We start from the raw sequence: 21,047 nt of genomic DNA on the forward strand, positions 1-21,047 counted from the left end.
ACTTCTCTTGTTTGCTGGCTTTTCCTCTTGTATTCAATGTCACCAACCCCCCTTTCTTTCCTTCATTTGCTAAACATCCATGAAACATTTACTGAGTATTTGTGTACCTCGCATTGTCCTAGTGATGGTATTTGTTCACCATGATTTCCCTGGACAGTAACCACACCATGGCTTCTGCTACCAAGGTGACAGTTTAAAACCTATATCCTCAATACAAATTCCTCTTTCAATTTCCAGATTCTTAATTCTCATCTGTATATTTAGCAGAATTTCCCAGATGTATCATAGGAACCTTAAACTTAACACTTTAAGATAAATTTGCATATAAATTCCAAACTATTAGAGGGAAAAAAAAAACAATGAAACAAAGACATCTTAAGTCAGTTCAACAAAAGATAGGAAAGGAAAAAAAAAAAAACCAAGTGGAATTTATGGTCGATAGAAAAAAAATAAGATGGCAGGAAAAGTTCAAACACATCAGTAATTTATTGAGACTTTAACTAGAGCTGAATGTACCTATTAAAAGAATCTCAGATTGGTTAAAAAAAAAAAATCCAGTTAAGTGTTGTTTATAAATCATATACTTAAAACAAAATGATGGAAGCAAAAAATAGAAGTATAAAATAATACCAGGTAAATGCTAATAAAAAGAAATGAGGTATAGCAATGTTACAACAGATAAAATAAGAAAAGTAAAAAACACTGAGAGGGATAAAGTGGGATATATTTCACACCCATAAAACAAGCCATCACCAAGATAAAATGCTAAGCCTTTATGTACATGAAATACACAGCAAAAAGGGTATAGAATGCAGTAAGAAATTGCCAGAATCAATCACAGTGAACTTCAACTTTAACTCTCAAAAATTAACAGATCAAAAAAAATTATGACTTGGCTAACAACTAATAAACTTTAATTAATAGACAGATGCAGAACTTCTTGTCCAAATGCATTCTTTTCAAGTACCTTCAAACTGGCCATCTACAAGATTATAAAGGAATTATGAACAAATTTCAAACAGAATTCACTCAGCCACATTCACAGATCACAAAGCAATAAAACTCGATGACAACAGGTAGTTCTTTTTTTTAAAATCAACTGACATAGAAAATTTAAAACCAAACAAAATCATCCTAAGTTACTCACGTCAAAGGGTAAATCTGATAGCATGAACATACAGAGCAAAACAACAGAACAGCCCCTATCTAATCTATGGCTTAGCCAAAAGGATGCCTAGAGAAAAACATATAGGCAAGCAAAATAGGATGAACACAATAGAAGAAAAGAATAATGATGGAAAACACAAATCAATGAGAGAAAAAGCAAAGAAACATAATGAAAAACTGATCAACACAAGACCAATTATCTTAAAAAAAAAGCAAATAATAAATAAAGGTAATAATAAATAATAAATATATTATTATATAATAATATATAATATATGATAATATATAATAATATAATAATAAATAATATATAATAAATATATTATATACAAAATATATAAATATATTTATATATTAAATAAATATACTATTATATATATAAAAATAAATAATAATAAATAAATAATAAATAAAGGTAAAAAGGCCAATGCTTTATAATAGACAAGTCTGTGGCAAGCTTAATGATTAAAAAAAAAAAAAGCCCACTAATAAAAAGTAGGTATTTAAAAAAGCATAGTCGTAGATATAGATTACTTATTATTTATTTTTAAGTAAGCTCCACACCCAAAGTGGAGCCCAGTACAGGGCTCAAACTCACAATGCTAATACCAAAACCTGAGCTGAGATCAAGAGTTGGATGTTTAATCAACTGAGCCACCCAAGTGCTCTGATATGAGATTATTTTAAAAATACATTACATATATTTCAAATAACAAAAAAATTTAAAAACTAGTACAATTCCTATATTTTGAATAATCTAATTATTCTTAAATTTTTACAAAACATGTTTTACTTATCCCTGTTCTCCCTCCCCCTAAATATTTTAAGGCAAATTAGATATCATTTCCTTTCACCCCTTAATACTTCCCATGCATAGAGGGGATTTTATTTTTAATTGTAAGAGAATTCTATAAAAAATTTTGTACTCATAAATCTAGATCTCAAGATGTCATGAACAATTTTAAGGAAAATAAAAATGTCTAAAACTAGCTCAAGAAGATGCAGCAAACCAGCCCATTAACCACAAAAGAGACTGGTCAGGTAGATAAAACAATAGTCACTCACTCAGAAGGCAGAAGGCGGAAGGCAGAAGGCGGGGAGGTAGGCCTAAACTGTTTTGTAAGTGAATGCTACCCAAAACACTAAAGTTAAATTCTGCCCAAATATTAAAAAAGATGATGCCCAGGTTGTAAACATGTAAAAAGTTATTCTATAAGACTAACATAAGCCAAAAAACTAAAACCAGACCCAGTCATTCAAAGCTAAGCAAACAATATGAGGCGAGGCCCATGCAGTACACATCTCTGCATCCCCAGCCTCTAGAACAGAGAGCCCCAATCAATGGTTATCCTTCACCCAGGTTTTCTTCTCCTTTTCTGATATCAATAAGTTTTGTTGCCTTCCTATTCTGGAATAGGGTAATTATAGAATCCATAGGTGGTTCTAAATACTCACATGCTCTCCATTCATCAGGATGCTTAAAGGGAAATGCCAGACCATTATCAATTGCAGCTATTTTAATAAGTGATTCTTTATCATCAATCCATTCCGTTTCCTAAAGATGAAAAAGATGGTCTGCTGATAAGTTTTTTTGAATATTTCCAAAAGGTCAAGCATTAAATTAATTAAAAAAAATTACTGAGGTTTATGACATTTTATTTGAAGAGCCTATAAAAATAAAAAATAAGTTGCCAGAAAATAAAAATTTTTACCCTCAAAGGGGAGAAACTGTCTTATAAATCAGTAAGGATTTTATAATCATTGTTTTTTAAATGTTACTATAAATTTAGGTAGTAATGGTTTCATTTTTTTCCTCTTTGGGGAAGAGGACCTAGAACTATTAAGGTTTACAAGTATGTTGTTCCAGATAATTTATTGCTAGATGCACTGCTTAAATGTACGACATTTGCAAAATATTGATTATTTTTAAGAGAACTTAACAAAGTTACCTTACTAAAAACTTAATCTTTTCTAGGGTCCCCTAGAAATAATTAGTCCAAATACAAAATGTTTCTAAATACAATTCCCCAAAGATCAAATAAATTAAGGTCTAGCAAAAGGAATCTTCAAGATACTATTAATTACAGAATGCAGGCCATTCCTAACTTCTACAGTCTTCCATAGCTGAAACAAAGACCTTGAGAGCAAGAGGGTTTTCATGTTAAGGAATCCTCATTACGTAAACATATTAAGTGGCCTACATAAAAACAAAAAGTGAGAAAGATAACTTTAAAATTAAAAGTATTAGCATGAAGTTCTGTTTAATATATGTCTGGTTTGTTTCTTTTAGTTTATATCAAGTATCTTAACTCAATGAAAACGCACAAAATACTTAAGAGTAAAAGAATGAAGTTTTCAAGAAAATCTACTTGCTTAAGATATACCAATAAAATATATTTAGAAACTATTATGAATATGTATATTTATGTGTGTATTTTAAACCCATTTCTGCTATAATTGCCATTTCTCTTTTTTTCTATTTATAGCTTTACTGAGGTATAATTTACACACAATAAACTTCACATACTAAAGTGTTCAATTTGATAAGCATTTGCAGATGTGAAACCTTCACCAAGTTTCCTGGTGTCCTTTGCAGCCTCTCCCTCTCTCACTTCCTTGGCCCCACCCACAGGCAACCAGGTCTGCTTTCTGTCACCAGGGATTAGTTTGCACTTTCTAGATTTTCATGTAAGTGCAATCAGACAGTGTGTTCCCTTTGGGTGTAGCTTCTTTCACTCTGCAGGATTTTGAGATTCATCCACATTATTGAGTCATTAAGACTCAAAAAGAAGTGAATTACTAAAATATAAACATGTTGACTAAAAAATATCAGAAGCCTTTATTTTTATTACATAAAGGCAAAATAAATGTAGTGGTTCTATAACAAATTTCCCAAGTTCTAAAAAATAAGTACCCAGCTGGTATCATTCTTCCATTCCAATACAACATTAAAAAAAAAAAAAAAAAGCTACAGAGATTTAGAAAAACAGAATTTTAAAAATGCAATGTAAACAGAGGAAAGAAAGAAAAAAGATGAGAAAGACAGAAAAAGGAGATAAAACCAAGGATCTAAGTGAAGGAAATGAAGAAATGAAGGATAATATAAATTTAAGAAATCTTTTATAGAAATTATGTGTGTATGTATATAATTTTAAAATTTCCTTACCTTAATTTCCTTTCCCTGTTTCTGCTTTTCATATTTGATTAACCAATTATCATTTCCCCTGTCTTTCAAAAGAAAACAAATTTGTTACTTTTTTTTTTAAAGATTTTACTTATTTATTTGACAGAGAGAGATCACAAGCAGGCAGAGGGGCAGGCAGAAAGAGAGGGGGAAGCAGGCTCCCTGCCGAGCAGAGAGCCCAATGTGGGGCTCAATCCCAGGATCCTGAGATCATGACCTGAGCCAAAGGCAGAGGATTAGCCCACTGAGCCACCCTGTCATCCCTGTTACTTCATTTTTTATGGGTATCATAGCTTAATATCAAAGGGAATAATCTAGTTGCCTTTTGGTTTTCAAGACCTCGACTGGTTATCTGTGGCATATGTTTACATATTAAGAGCTCCAATTTAACACACACAAACTAAAAAATACTTACAAATGTTAGCTAACATTTTTTGAGAGTTTACTCTGTGTCAGGCATTGTTTTAAGTATGTGACATGTACTAATTCATTAAATCCTTATAACCACTCTGTAAGATATTATATAATTATTATTAAGAGCTATTAAATTGGGGCGCCTGTGTGGCTCAGTCAGTTAAGTGTCTGCTTTCTGCTCAGGTCATGATCTCATGGTCCTGGGATCAAGCCCCACTTCAGGCTCTCAGCTTAGTGTAGAGTCTGCTTCTCCCTCTGCCTCTGCTCCTCTCCCATGCTCAGTGCCCGCTCTCTCCCTCTCTCTCAAATAAATAAAAAAATCTTAAACTCCCCCTCGCAAAACTATTAAATCAAGGTTGTTAAAATCCAGAATAACTTCTCTACCTAAGTAAGAAAAAAAATCTACCTCTATTGCCAGGCAAATTTCTGGGTAGTTTCTCACCTAATGTCTACATAGAAGTACTCTAGTCTCTACATCAATTTTAACATTAATCCAGGACCACATTAATTAAGAAGGTAACTCTGGAAAAGTAAAATAATGCTTTCCCAGAAACTAATATAAGTAAGTAAACATTTTGAATCAGGGGTTCTCAAACTTCAGAGTGCATCAGGATTATCTGAAGGACATGTTAAAACAGACTGGTGGCCTCCATTTGCAGATTTTCTACTTTAGTAGGGCTGGGGTGCACTCCTCTGAGAAGATGCATGTGTAATCAGTCCCCATATAATGCTGACCCAGAAGGGCCAGGGAAACACATTTGGGAACCACTGTTTTAGATTATCGATACCATGGCTCCCTTCTAGAAGAGAAAAAATTAGAGTTTAATGTATTTACAGACTATACTAACGTTATCTAATGTCAAAATAAGCATCTCAAGTAATTTACACAAATAATTTTAATTATTCATATTATGCAGATAACATTTCTGGCTTTGTCCTACTGCCCAGAAATTCCCCAGTAGGGACAGAACTGACCTCTATCACCTCAGCAGGAACCTTCTAGGAGTTAGGATCTCAAGTACAGGATTAACTTTGCCCAGGGGAGTCAGTACTACATCTCCATTTTCCAAGGCAGGTAGATAAAAAGTGGCCTCAAGACTTCTGCATCAAGAGCTGAATATATAGGGGCACGTGGGTGGCTCGGTTGGGTGGCTGCCTTTGGCTCAGGTCATGATTTTAAGTGTCCTAGGATTGAGTCCCACATCAAGCTCCCTGCTCAGTGGGAGTCTGCTTCTCCCTCTCCCTCTGCCTCTCCCCCTGCTTATACTCTTTCTCTCTCTCTCTCAAATAAATAAATAAAATCTTAAAAAAAATAAAGAGTTGAATACAATTTGCAAGCTAACAAGATCTGAGTGAACAAATAAGAGAGCTTCAATACCTGTATTTCTGATGATGTAATCCAAAATAACTAATCTTTCAAATTGTGACTGAAATTCTTTTCTAATATTCTCAGGCAAAGGGTCAGCTTCAAATTTCCTAAGCCAATATTCAGCCTCCTTGTAATCTTCAACAAATAACTGAAAGGAACCAATCTATAATTTTAAGAACTATAGTTAGAAAAGAAAGTACAAGAACAAAGGGATTACTTTTTTAACTTCTCATCAGTATTATCATAAAATATGTTTTATAAACATAGTAAGAAAAACAAAAAAGTTAACACTAATTTATATAACCACACTTATCAAAACTATTTTATACATTAATTTTAAATAATTATACAAAGAATACATAGCAAATTAAAAATGCTCAACCCTAGGTTTTTGAGGAGCACAGACACTATTTTAGGATAATTAAAAAAGAAAATGCCTCTCAAGGTGATAATCTCAACTCAGAATGCTGTTTTCTAAAAATATTCCTTAAAATGACTTTAATTATGGAAGCCAAATAGTATACCTATCCTGGTCATTTAATAACAGTGCAATTTTATCTTACTAAAGAAATACTTCAGGATTTTTTTTTTTACAACATACAGAATATAGATTTATTTTAAAAAAGAATGCATTCTTTGACTTTGCAGATTACAGATCCTGTCATAAATTTTAAAGAACTTATCAATCAATCATAAACTCTATGGTGGTTTTTAAGAAAACCCTTTCCTTGAAAATATGTCCATTTAAAAATGCATTTCTGTCACTAAAATTACTACATGTATTTCCAGCACAGGACCTACAGGTCACCTAGCTGGCCTCATAAATACAAACTACCATAAAGAAAATCTATTTCTTATCCTAACACTATATTCTTGTTGTTGGCATGAAATTTTAACTACTTCCAAAAGGTTTTCTTTAAAACACTTATAATTAAGTCCTAGTTGTCATAAACATGGAAATAATATCCTTCTTTAATTACACTTAATTTCAGCATATCCAAGGAATAACAGGCCTTATAAAAATTTTCAAACTTCCTGATTACTTGGAGTACAATTTTAAAAATAATTTAAGTTAACCATGAATTTTTATTCAGATTCTTTTATCTAGACAAAGGCATTGCAACCACAAAACAAAATCACAATTAAAAAACAAAACAAAACAAAACAAAAAACAGCCCAAAGTTCTTGTAGAATGCTTTCCCATTTACTGTCCCCACTCTTGCTTAGCTAGCGGCTAATCATTCCTGAGGTTTTATTTTACAGTGTTAAAAAAGAAGGTATCTAGTATGTAGCCAGTACACATAGTTACTACAACTTACTACACTGTATGCTGGGCACCATACCAAGTACTTGACATGAATTTCTTCATTTAATCTCACAGCCCCAGGAGATAGTTTTTCTCACCTCCATTTTATAGAGCCTAGGGCTTAGAGAGTAGGACTTGCCTAGCTAGGTCTCAGAGCTAACTGGTGGAGAAGCTGGGAGGAAAACCCAGGTCTGGTTCTTTATAAAGCTGTAGGTGCAAACTCCTGGAAACACTCCCTGTCCAAACTAAGTGAGACACCCCTCCTTTATCCTCTCTGACCTTCCTGTATTTAACCATCCTAACAGCTTTATCATATTGCACTGAGATGGTTTGTTCACTATAAGCTCTTTGAGGATGAAAAACCCATTTTCTTTCCTATTATATCTGTAGCCTACAGCACACAGTGCTCAGGTAATACATGCTGAATTGCCCCCCAAATAAAACTTAGCACAGTCATTTACCCATTTACCTTAGGAGGGAGTCCTATCCGATGGAATTTTCTACCTACTTTAGGCACTTTCTCTAAAGCATACTTTTTGCCTCTAGATTTTGCACGGTCAATTGCACTGTAGTTAAATGTCTCACTGACAAGCCAAACCACCTAGAAACACACAGTTTTAGAAAAATGGTTATTAGAATTGGCATTATAATATTTCTATTCATATACTACATGAAATGTACTTTAATACCATTAATTAGCAGAGTCTAACCCTACAGTAAATGCCTCAGAGAATCTAAAAGAGAAAGACTTAGGGATTTTGCAAACTCAGTTAAATGGCATGTATTTCTGGGAGAGACACCAAAAACCAGCCAGCAGAAGCAAAAAGTAATCATCCGCAGATTTAGGAACAAATATTGTGAGGAAGTCTTTAAGTAAAAGTTTATAAAGGCTAAAAAGAAAAAAAAATAGCAGTCTTTCGAGCGCATTAGTTATCTCTACCTTCAGGAGAATTTCTAGAACCTCGATATTTTTCTGCTTTCAAACTGTTAGTTCTTTTTCCCCTTGTCAGCACCATCTAAGCTTGTATGAGTGAGGGATATTCCCCTTGGACACTTTGTGGATTTCCACTAGAATCAATTTATTAGTTTCTCATGACTGGATACCAAACCAAAGGCTCAACTTTAGGCTGTCATTAGAAATATTACGAAAGTGTTCACAGAGAAGTAGGCTATAAATTAGAAGTACATAATTAAAAACAATTTCTCCTTTACCTTTGTTTTAGGTACAATGCCCAGATGAAGCTTTTCATCTATAAGGGAGGCACCAGCTTCAGAAAGGTATCCCTGATTAGGAAGCAGGCAGCCTCTACCAAAGCAGCAAGGGCAGCAGACTTTATGAACATATTTGGTCCATTTTGGATTCAGTTGACCATAAGGCTCTTCTGATTTGGGTTTAAACACACCTATAGTTTTCTATATAAAAAAGTAGAAATTTTGTTAGACTTCTGATATAGAGAGACAATAATCCACAAAATGCATTTTGAGAAATCTTTCTGTATTTCTTCCCACCAGATTTGGGCATTACCCTTACATATTAAGAGGTTCAGTTTTAATTATTTTTTTATATTCATTCTCATTCAACAATCTAAAATCAATAATCCTTTGGGCTAGTAGTTTTCAAACTGTGCTCTGAGAAACACTAGGGAAGGTGAGAGTAGAGATGAGGGTACGGCTCTAAGACCCCATGCCACTTAACTGGATCAACTCTGACTTTATCTGCTTTATTACTGGACTTCCAAGTTATGGAAGGGTTACAGTGATTTTACAATGTCTGAAAACCACTGCTCTAGGTCAAATGATTTTATTTTTCAGCATCTATTAATTATCAAAATTATATGCTTATTTATCATCTACTTTCTCATTAGATGTACCTTCTATAACGGCAGAGACTGCTTGTTAGGGCTGTATTCCAAGTACTCAGAACAGTGCCCGGGATGCAGGAGGCATTCAAGCATTTGTTAAATGAACTAATAAATCCAATGACAAAAAGTAGTCTCTAAATCCAAAGGTAATGATAGCTATATGTGAACATCTATGCTGTGAGATTCTCCTACCCTAATCATTTTCCAATTTTTTTTAATGAATCAGTTTTAAATAAATTCTCTCCTTTAAAAAAAATTGCTAATGGATGTCTAAAGTCTATAATCTTTATTACCAGTCTGATAAAATATATTCATATTAAATTTGGAGGGTGAATCATCCTTAGACAAGATTTAAAAGCCTTACTATAATTTTAAGTATATAATTGCTTTGTAATGCAATAAAGTCTAAATCACTAGTAAAAAAGTCAACAAGAACAAATTACAAAATCAAACTCAGAATAAAGGTTGATAGATTGACATGACTTACATCTTTGTAAAAAATATTAGGATGAAATCATAATCTTTTTTACTCCTGAAAAAAGAACTGCTGGCTATGTATCATTTAGAAAGCTTTTAGAGATAATAACATAGATTTCTGAAAAATTCTAGACTAAGTGGAACAAAGTCCCATATCAACTTCTCTCTTCTGCCCTCGAATTATACTTTGGTTCATTTCACTATGTCACATTCCAATGCCTTCAATCTTCAGATTGCCCAGGCTCCTCTGGCATAATGCTGGGAAAAAATTCCTAGCGCAAAATAAGCCTTTGAAAAAGATCTGGAAATTACATTGAATACGTTTTGAAAGTTTAAATTTCTACTTTGCTTGGCTAATATAGTTTCTGTAAAGTAAGGACTTATGAATATAAACTCAACAAATCTTTTGCTGTGAATATGAGTATTCCATAAATGCTTGAGACCACGAATTAAAATAGTAGGACAGCAAACTATGACTTAAAATGAAGAGCTCTATTTCTAAGTAATAGAGTGCTTTAGTTAAAAACAACAAAAAGCCTAACCTTTATTTTTGAAAAGGGTGCAATCAGATTTATTAGGAAAATATCTTCAGAACCTCACAATGATTTCACATTTAAATTAGTGTTTTCCAAAACTTCTGTTATGTATACTAGATCTGTGAAATTCTCACCCTCTTAGGATCCTTCACAAAGTAACTTCCACTTGAACCTTGAGAGATTCTTTCTGGAAAAACTCCAAATTCTACTGCTTGCTCTGCTTTCAACACAGTATCAGCAAATTCAGGATCATCCAAGAATGTATTCAATGCTGAAGAACCACATTAAAAACAAACAAACAAACAAACAAAAACAACTAATGTTAATATAGACCATGAAGAAAAAACAAGTTCAGCTATGAGAATGCTCATGACGGGGACCTGTAATACTGGGTTAGTTTATTAGCATTAGGACATTAAGATACAGAAAAAAAATGTAATCAAGCATCATATGGGTTTCCTGGATTCTTCCTTCCTTCCTCCCTAACCCCACTTCTCTCTAAACTTCAAGTAATGACACACAAAAAAGAAAATCCCTATTTGTTGAAATAATCACACTAATACCTCATTACTCTGAATTCCTCTCTTCCAGCGATTTTGTTCTCCAGCCTACCTCAACTTCCAACCGCAAAGTCATACCTCAGATCTGTCATTACTAATACCTGCAACCTCTCCATACCTTTCAATTTCAAGTAACTTCTCTCTTCCTAGTTCATTCTCTCTGGTACCCTGAATCCCCAAAACTCTTCTAACCCCCTAGGGTATACAAAGCACTGATCTACCATGTTGTCACTAATCTTTGTGTCCTTATGTCCCTTCTTGGCCAGCTTAAATTATGGTCAGTCATCACATAATCACTCTTCCTTTCCTCCCTCCCCTCATCATGGTCACCTGGAAAAATCCCAGTCCTGGTTAAACTCAACTGTCTGCTGAGTATGCCTAGGCCCAGACAGCTAAACTTGACTAGACAAACAAACACAAACACAATGCCTGATAGCTCACCTGAATTTAAATTCATCACCAGAAACTTCAGGAGGGCCCTTCATAATGCTTGGGAAGCATATTACATTCCTGTTATGGACTGACTGTCCTCTCAAAATATGTTGAAGCCCTAACTCCCAATGGAATTATATTGGAAGATAGAGTCTTTGGGAGGTAATTATACTTAGGTGAGGTCATGAGAGTAGGGCCGCCAGGGCAGGATTAGTGCTAAGGGCATGCTCTCTCTCTCCCTGTGTCACATGAGGACACAGTGAGAAGGTGGATCTCTGCAAGCCAGGAAGACAGCCCTCATCATGTCAGCACTCTCAGCTTGGACTTCCCATTCTCCAGAACTGTTAGAAATAAATGTCTGTTGTTTAAACCACTCGGTCTATAGTATTTTGTTCTAGCATCCTGAACTAACACATCTCCAGGTACACAGTCTCTCCCACTGTTCTGGACAAGTCTCAAACCCTCCTCTCTTCTCAAATTTTCAACACCTCCTATCTCTCAGATGAGCCTTAAGAGATGCAATCAGAAAAAACTATCATCAGCCCTCTGCACCACATCTGCTCTGATACCCTCTGCCTTACACATATTACTATAGATGAACTGTCTAAGCTCCAAGATCAGCTCATCCACTTTGTGTACCAGACCCTATCTCTTCCTGATGAGTCCAGAGCATTTCTTCAGCATTTCTTCCCTGCATCAATATTTCCCTCTTTATTGGATCATTTCCATCACCATACAAAGCATGCTGTAATTTTTTTCATCCTAAATCTAACTCCCACATTACTCCTAGATGTTCCGCATTTCTTGAAGGTCTCTATAGTTATTTATATTTACCATCTCCAATTTTTCTTCCCCGATTTTCTCTTGAACCCATTTTAATCAGGCTTCTGTCCCAACCACTCCATTCATAAAGCTTTTGTTGGGGTATGCAGTCATCCATATTGCTAAATCTAACCTCAAAACTCATCTTCCTTGCCCAACTTCAACATTTGACCCTGTTGGTCACTCCCTCCTCCTTCACTTGGCTTCCAGGATTCCCCTTCTCCAGGTTTTCCCACTTCATTGGCTCCTCTTTTTGTCTCTTTGCTGGCTTATTTTTATCTCCCTGACAGGTTGACTTTGCAACGCCTCAGATTCAGTTCATGGTCCTTTTCTCTTCTTCATCAGCACTGATTAACTCCCAAATTTATATTTCAAGCCTGGACTTCTGCCCTGAACTCCAAACTACTATACTCAGTATCTCTACTTGGATGTTTAATGGACACCTCAAACTTTACTCCCCCAAACTCAATTCTTATCTTTGTCACCCTTCCTGACTGCTTTCCTCGCGTTTCCCTATTTCAGTTGCTGGCAACTCCAAATCTTTCAGTTGCTCAGACCAAAAACCTTGGAATTATCCATGATCTTAAAACTCTTACCATCAACATCTAAACCATCAGCACTTTGCATGACTCTATCTTACATAAACACCCAGAATCCAACCATCTCCATCCCCTCAATGTGATCCAAGTGACTATCAACTCTTAACCTGGATTATTATGAGTCTCCTAACCACTCTCCGTCTTCACCCATGCCTTCTCTATACTTGACAGAGAAACTATAGCAGTAATTCTTTTAAATCATGTCAGATCTGGGGCACCTGGGGGCTCAGTTGGTTAAGCGCCTGCCTCCAGCTCAGGTCATGATCTCAAGGTCCTGAGATCAAGCCCCAGTTGGGCCCCCTGCTCAACGGAGAGTCTGCTTCTCCCTCTCCCTATGTCCTAATCCCCCCCCCACACCCAGGTCGTGATCATTCACTCTCAAATAAATAAATCATTTTTTAAAAAAAGATGTCAGATTATGTCACTCTTGTACAAAACAGCCCAATGGTTTCCCATCTCACTAAAAGTCCAATCCTTATAATGGCCCCAAGGCCCTATACAATCCTCCCTAACTTCCACTTTAATGACCTGTTTAGCACTTATGACTTGGGATAATATATAATATATAATTATATAATATATATAATAATATATAGTTATATATTAATATATATAATAAATTTATATATTAATTATATATCATAAATATATATACTAATATATATTTATATATATTATATATCGTATAAATATATATATTATATGATAATTACATATAATACATAACAAATTATTTATTTTGTGAGCTATAAAAAGACAAGGTTTTCTTTCACTATACTTGTATAGTTCCTGGAACATAATAGGCACTCAATACACACTTGCAGAATGAATTAACAATTTATCATTTAAAGTGACAGACAAGGCAAAAATTATTCATACTTTACTTTGGAAGGTATTTAAATGCATTCAACATTATGAAAATTCAAAACATAAATTTACCTTAACTTAAAATTTGCCTTAATTTAGGCAGAAATAAAACTGTTACTTATTTATTTTTAAAAGTATGTGCTAAAAATGCCAAAAAAAGGGCAATTGGGCATATTTGACTTACTTAAAAGAAGAATAAATAATCCAAGTATTTTAGTCATGTCAATACAATTGATATGCTAATTCATAATCATTCCCATTTACTTCATGAAAATAATTAAGAATGGAGGAACTTTTTCTTTAATCACTGTATATCCCTGGTACCTGGATAAGGGATCAGCATTTACTGAGGAGTTAATAAATATTTAATGGAATAAATGAAGTATTATTTATGTGCTAGAAAATGCCAGTAATAATTATCATTAGTCAAATGGTATTTCTTCTAGGCCAAGACTCTTAATAAGAAAGAATTTGAAAAGTTATTTATTTCAACGCTGCTCCTAGCACCAGTATAATCTTTTTTTGTCTTTTTTTAAAGATTTTTATTTATTTGACAGAGAGAGAGATCACAAGTAGGCAGAGAGGCAGGCAGAGAGAGAGGAGGAAGCAGGCTCCTTGCTGAGCAGAGAGCCCGATGCGGGGCTCCATCCCAGGACCCTGGGACCACGACCTGAGCCGAAGGCAGAGGCTTTAACCCACTGAGCCACCCAGGCGCCCCAACCAGTATACTCTTTTAATGTATCACTAGAAGGGGGTCTTTGGGCAACTGTTTCAACACTTTCAAGGAGACATCACTACTTTTTACTTGCTCCTTTTATATGAAAAAAAAATATAAACTCCTCCTTTTTCTCGAAGTAAGTCTCCTGTGGTTTCTCCCAATGTCCTAGACCTACTATCTGGAGCAAAACAAAAGTCCACTTACTCCTTTCTTCCCAGGGGTAGCCCTTCAAAAAGCTGAAGATCATTTCATGCTCTCCTAAGTCTCCTCTATTCTCCATCTCCTTCCAGACGGAAGTGTTTTCAGGCTTTTCAGCATGTGAGTTGCCCTCTTGTTTCACGCCTCAGTTGTTCAATGTGCCCCATTAAAATATTGTCTTCAGAATCCAGAAACCCATTGCAGAGAATAGAGATGCCTGTCAGTGTTTGGCAGTATACCAAAATGAGAAGCATTCTAGTATTACATTAGTTATTTAGGAATCTGGTCATACCACTAACACATATTGAGCTGGCTAAACTCTTTGACCACTCTTGGTCTCTCCCATGCCATACCTTAGCAATTCTTGTGGAAACTATGTGCAGACTTGGGCATATTGCTATTAAATGTTATCAAATTGTTTTATGGGCTAAGCTTTATGAGTTCATCATAGAACCTACTTTTGTTGCTTTCATGGAGCCCATGCGCACGCTCTGAACAGTTAAGAATTCAGTTTCAAACAAAATCAGATCAAGTAGAACCATTCCTATAAAATCAGCCAGCATATTCTTAATCCCTTTCTCTATAATTTGTCCCTTACTGAGCACCCGTCTTTTGGATAAATGAGATAATCTCCCTACATGAAAATGGGCATTCTTGGAAGATGGCCTGGATTTACCATCACTTGTTAGAATGACGCTTAAAAGACAACTGGTCTTACCATCTAAATGATCAGCCAGAAAAAATGACCACATATCAACTGTTCTAAAATCAAAGAAACTGTTTTTTAGGAGATAATTTTTCTTTAAGTCATAACTCACAATTACATTATAAAGCTTTCTTCATTTTACTTACTGAAGTGTACATCTGGCAATTAGTTTAACTTGGAGGATACCTCCAAAAGTTATGCTGCCTCAAGTTCTACGTGCTATGGGAGATTTGGTTTGAAGGTTTGTGGTCAGTTTTGATTTTTAATAGTAGAGGGACATGGTTGGCCACATTTTCTTTAATTAAAAGAAATTTTGGGGGCGCCTGGGTGGCTCAGTGGGTTAAGCCTCTGCTTTCGGTTCAGGTCATGATCTCAGGGTCCTGGGATAGAGCCCCGCATCAGGCTCTTTGCTCAGCAGGGAGTCTGCTTCCCCCCACCTCTCTCTGCCTGCCTCTCTGCCTACTTGTGATCTCTGTCAAATAAATAAAATCTGTAAAAAAAAAAAAAAAAAAAAAAGAATTTTTTTTTTCAGGTAAAATTACTCTTATCCTTCTGAAGGAATAAACTATAAGGTTTTGATTTGTTGGTGTATCAAAGAATTTTCTGAGGAAAATATCACTTCTACCTCTGTGTACTCCCTTCTGGTCTCCTCTAAGATGTGGTGATCTATTCAAGTTCCAGTCCTATTTGAGCTCCTCACTTTTCAAAAGATATCCAGCACATCCTCTCAACATTTGCCTATGCTATTCTCCATGTATATTCCAAGCTTCCTTCCCACGGTTAATTCTTACTGATCCTTGAACTCCATCTCTTCACTTGTAGCACTATGACAAAATGACCTAAGTTCCAGAAGGGCATTGTTTTTTTGTTGTTTTGCTCTCTGGTATACTCTAACCACTTAAAAACAGTGCCTGGTACCTAGCAGGCCCTTGATAAATCTCACAATTATTTATTAACAAACTATCCCCTTGAACACACTTAAGAGTTATCACTGGTTTCTTAGCAACCAAAACTGAAAACAGAATAAGAGAATCCATTTTATAAACCTTTTATATAAGTACATGTGGTAATTATCAAGGTCTCATTTTAATAAATAAACCAAAATGAGCCCCTCCTCACTTCAGGGGTTGGGATTCTATCTTACCCAATGACCGGAATAGTTTCTAAAAAGATAACTAGTTAGCTTACTGGTTTGGTGATCTGAACCCTGCTCTTGCGAGTTCCAGGGCCATTTTTCAGGTCTCAAATTGGATACTACTTCCTCTGCTAAGTGTTCCCTGGCCCCTAAATCCAGGACACAGTTCAAGGAACTCTCAGTTTTCCCCATTCAAATACACCGGCTGTTGGAACTGTTTTAATTGACTATTTCCACCATTAGGCTAAAAAGCTATGTGGGGACAAGGCTCCTAACTGAACACGCATCTGATATCTGGTCACCACTGTTTCCCCAAGGCCTCAGTTCCCATGGGTACCCAGCAGGCACTCAAGCATTTGAGAATGATATATCTCAGCAATAAATGGAAAACAAAGAATAAGTGTCTTCTTATTACTGGTTGAAGAATAATCTCTTGAGAGGGAGAAGTGGCTTCTCAATCAGTACCTTTCAAAAGGTCAGTTATGGAGGACTGTCAAGACACATAGGGCATCTACTCTTCCATTACCTTCCTCTAAATTCAGCCAGATTATCAGTGTCTAGAATACGGATCCAGCAATACTTACAGCACTACCCATTAGAAATTCTTCTATTACAATGGGCTTCAGGGACGTTCTAAGAAATACCCCTACGAAAGTCATCACTTTTATTACAAAGATACTATTTATCATGTAGTCTCTTCTCCAAAAGATACATGACACATTTTCCTTTGTCAGGTCTGTTTTGACTCAAATAACTGGTTTAACTTTATGGGCACATTGACTGTGCTCCTCTCAAGTTGGCTCCTCAGGAACTTTACAGATCAGATTTGTGGGCTGCCTGCACCAAGCATCCAATGTGCATTTTGTGTACTCTTGTGCCAGCCTCCATCAACTTACTTCCTACCCACGTCTTTCTTCCTTACTTTAAGACTTTTTTTTTTTTTTTTAGTTATGACAGAGAGCAAGAGAGATCACAAGCAGGCAGAGAGGCAGGCAGAGAGAGAGGGGGAAGCAGGCTCCCCACCAAGCAGAGAGCCCGACGTGGGTCTCGACCCCAGGACCCTGAGATCACGACCCGAGCCAAAGGCAGAGGCTTAAACCACTGAGCCACCCAGGCGCCCCTCTTCCTTGCTTTAAATGATGCTATTTTGTTCATACATTTATACGGCACCATGAATCGTTAAAAGGCTTATAAGTATACACTTCCTTTCCTTTGGTAGTTCTTTGTGTTCTAACACTATTCCCTAATTGTAGACTCTCTAACAAAACTGTTAAGTGCTCCTGGTTTGTATTAACTGGGACCTTGAGAAGTCACTTCATCTCTCTGTGCTTCCTTAAAATGAGACTAACATATAGTAGACACTTCATGGGGTTAGTTATGAATTAATGGAAGTGAAGCACATAGAACTATGCCCTACACATACTGCTACCTAGGTATTAACTATTATCATCTTTATTACTCTCTCCAACTCACTGATTAAAATGACAACTACAACAAGGAATGCCACTGATCTTTCTACTTTGACACTGACCCAACACTATGTTTATGCTGGTTCCAGACTTTGTCAGTGTCTTGCTCAAGTGAAGGTTACAGACATTCTTCCACTGGTTGAAGTACATAAAGTTCCTATTTACATTAAAAAAATAGTTAAGCATAAATGCATATGCATTAAGCATAAATCATGTTTATATCGACCTAAAGGTAAGAATTGCTTAGAACTAAAGAGGTGGCTTCATGGAAGTTGGGTGGTAAAGGGCAAAGGAAGTTACCATTAACTTATTAAAATAACTCATTAAAAAATAACTTAAAAATCTAGTTATATTTACTCAATCATAAACTTTTTAGGAGACTAGTATGAAATTTTAAAAATACTTCTTACAACTCAAAACTATTTTTTAGTTCATTAAAAATAAGACTTTCATTAATAACCACAAGTAACAATTATGTTATAATACTCGGGATCTACAGCAAAATGGAAAAAGTGCAGGGCATAAAAAGAAGAACTAGGCTCAGTTCTGGCTATACCACTTCCTGTATACTTGACTTCGGCTTATCGCTGAAGTTCTATGACCTACTACTAGTCGTCACAGTTTTATTCATTTTCAATCCTCACAACACGGATGAGGGTGAATAAAAACTTGTGCTGTTGTGAGAATTAATGAACTACACAAAAAGAAATCTTAGCCAACTGTAAACTGTGATATAAATTATTACCATTTAAAACGGGAGGAATTCTCTTTAGTTACCAATCTTTTTTTTTTTTTTAAAGATTTTATTATTTATTTGACCGACAGAGATCACAAGTAGGCAGAAAGGCAGGCAGAGAGAGAGGAGGAAGCAGGCCCCCCGCCGAGCAGAGAGCCCCAATGCAACCCGGGCGATCCCAGGACCCTGGGATCACGACCAGAGCCGAAGGCAGAGGCTTTAACCCACTGAGCCACCCAGGCGCCTCTAGTTACCAATCTTTATTCAGAATACTACAGTCTATCCCACTGTTACTTTTTCTAGACTTAATACTTTTTTTTTTTTTTTAAACAAAGCCTCACTTTCACAGAATAACCACACTCTTTTAGGCTCCATTAAAATCTAGCTACCCAGGTAACTTTAGGGTAGGAAAAAAAGCAAACTAGCCACACAGATTTTAGTTACTTTACAGAAACAAAATTACGTAGGTAGGTGAATGTGGGTCCATTTGTGATCATCATGTTTATTCTGTTCAGTGTTGTACCGTAGATGCACCTGTTAGTTAACGTAATGACAGCAGACCTGGCAGGTCAGAGCAATTAGCTAAAGCTTTATTCATGAAAGACCTGAAGGGGAAAGTTTGGTTTTCCTGGGCCTCTCCGATTCACCTGAGAGGATGTTTGAATGTAAGCTCAACTACAACTTGAATAACCTATTCTATCCCAAATTCCTTAAATTGTAGGAGCCCCATTATTGTAGTGGTAGCAGGACATGTAAAATCTAAAAACTCAGCGATAAGCAAGCAGTATTAATTAAAGCTGCATTTTCTGTGGCTTTTCTTTAAGCCATCACATATGGACTTCTACTACAGGCACAGTACACACATCATCTCACTTAAACCATCCCAACCACCAACAAATAGATGTAACCATAACTTTACAAATGAGCCCATCTCATCTTCAGCTATGATTCATACAAGTGTACCCTATTTTACTTTCAAAGTAGCCTAACTCGACTCAACTTGCCAAAAAACCTGCTTTATCAACAAATATCCATGCTTGCAAGAGCATGCCTACACTTTTTACTAGTCTTCAACATCGTACCAATTACCCTCTTTTCTATCTGAGGCTACCGGTCCACTTAATAGTGAAAAAGTGCCCCACCTCCCCCCTTGAAGTGTAAGAACAGAAATGGCTCCACAAAGAAAACTTTGCAAGAGAAATCACAGCTAGAGAAATTCAACTGCCTCTGCCCCCTCTGGCTAACGTCACAATAACATTAACCAGAAAGTTTTGAAATGTGTCCGGATGGCATCTAGATTTTCTTGCTGTTCATCTCTCTGCTGTCATCCATCTGCCTTGCAAATTCACAACTCGGGGAAACTTCCTGACAGTTCAGGGTTCTTAATCCAAACCTCAAGTCCAAACTTGAGCAAACAACTTACGTCATTTTACCGTGCTAAGTTTTTCTCCGTGTCTGATTGCAAAAGTTTAGGCTTACTCTTGCGGGAGGCCCCAAGGATCAGAGTGACAACCACAGGCCTTAGGTGAAGTGGCCTATGCCCCCTGGGAAAGATGCGAGGAAACGGGGAGCAGAGAGAAAGGCAAGGGGTCCAAGCTTCGACTGCCGTTGGGCCCCCTGGTCCGTGCTCCGGATGGGAGGGTTGCCTGCATGACTGCCTTTCCTCCCAGGCAAGTGCTGGTGTGGGACAGAGATGGGACCCTGCAGGGGCTGGGCGGCGACGCGCTCACGGCAGGGGACCGGGAGGGGGGCTGTGGGGTGGTGTAAGGGCCGGGTCGCACCTGCACCTCTGGGGAGTTTCCGGGGGGGGGGGGGGGCCGAGCTCCGGCGGACACTCACGCTCCGGGAGGGCCGGCTGGGCGCGTCCCAAGACCCGAGCAGCAGTTCCTTGTCTCCAGCCTCGCGAGGAGAGGCCGCGCCCTCCTGGCCGGCAGCCTCCACGAGCCTGACGGCGATCCCGGGGGCGCCCTTAGGTGGCTGGGCCCAGGCGATCCGCGGCAACAGCGGCTCCCGCTCCTCGTCATCCTCCGCTTCCAAGCTCCCGCCGCCGTCCTCCGACGCCAGCCGCCCGGACTCGGAGGACTCCGCCATGGCCTCCCTCTGTGCCTTCCGTGTTGGGACCGGCTCAGAGTGGCGAGCAGTCCGGCTCTGGCCTCGGCATCGCGGAGAACTGCAGCCGCTGTGGCGGGTCCGAGACACCTCACAGACTCTGCGCCGGCCAGGCGGTTGCCCCCGCGTAATCGCCAGCCGCGCCCCACCTCGCGCCAACCCTGCGCCTGCGCGGAAGGGCGGGGGGGGGGGCGTAGTGGGCGGGGCGTGGGGCGGGGCCGTCACCTGCCGCTGGGGGAGCGGGAAGATACGAGGTGGGGTGGGTGTGCTTGAGGAGCGCTGGGGTTGGCGTTAATTTACGTCCGCCGAGGCTCCCCCATCCAACCTAGGTCAGTCTATCCTACACTGCAGAATTCTTTCGTAGAATTTACCACAATCCAT

At 37.4% G+C, this 21,047-nt stretch overlaps 1 protein-coding gene across 2 annotated transcripts in view; it reads right to left on the reverse strand.

The window, feature by feature from the left end:
- Positions 1-20,776, reverse strand: part of PI4K2B (phosphatidylinositol 4-kinase type 2 beta) — a 28,561-nt gene extending 7,785 nt beyond the window's left edge. Inside the window, exons 1-7 of one of the 2 annotated variants that reach the window (XM_032853936.1) lie at positions 20,339-20,776; positions 10,450-10,586; positions 8,653-8,853; positions 7,910-8,041; positions 6,144-6,297; positions 4,334-4,395; positions 2,623-2,722 (exon numbers count right to left, since the gene is read on the reverse strand). In XM_032853936.1, the coding sequence (XP_032709827.1) occupies positions 2,623-2,722; positions 4,334-4,395; positions 6,144-6,297; positions 7,910-8,041; positions 8,653-8,853; positions 10,450-10,586; positions 20,339-20,648 (1,096 nt within the window). In that variant the 5' untranslated portion in view covers positions 20,649-20,776. Of the gene's footprint in view, positions 1-2,622; positions 2,723-4,333; positions 4,396-6,143; positions 6,298-7,909; positions 8,042-8,652; positions 8,854-10,449; positions 10,587-14,517; positions 14,857-20,338 lie in introns of those variants that run through there. The other variant, XM_032853944.1, reaches the window with a different exon arrangement.
- Between the last annotated feature and the right edge of the window lie 271 nt (positions 20,777-21,047).

This window comes from Lontra canadensis, unplaced genomic scaffold (assembly GCF_010015895.1).
Source record: "Lontra canadensis isolate GAN:19392208 unplaced genomic scaffold, GSC_riverotter_1.0 scaffold1, whole genome shotgun sequence".
Lineage (NCBI taxonomy): Eukaryota > Metazoa > Chordata > Mammalia > Carnivora > Mustelidae > Lontra > Lontra canadensis.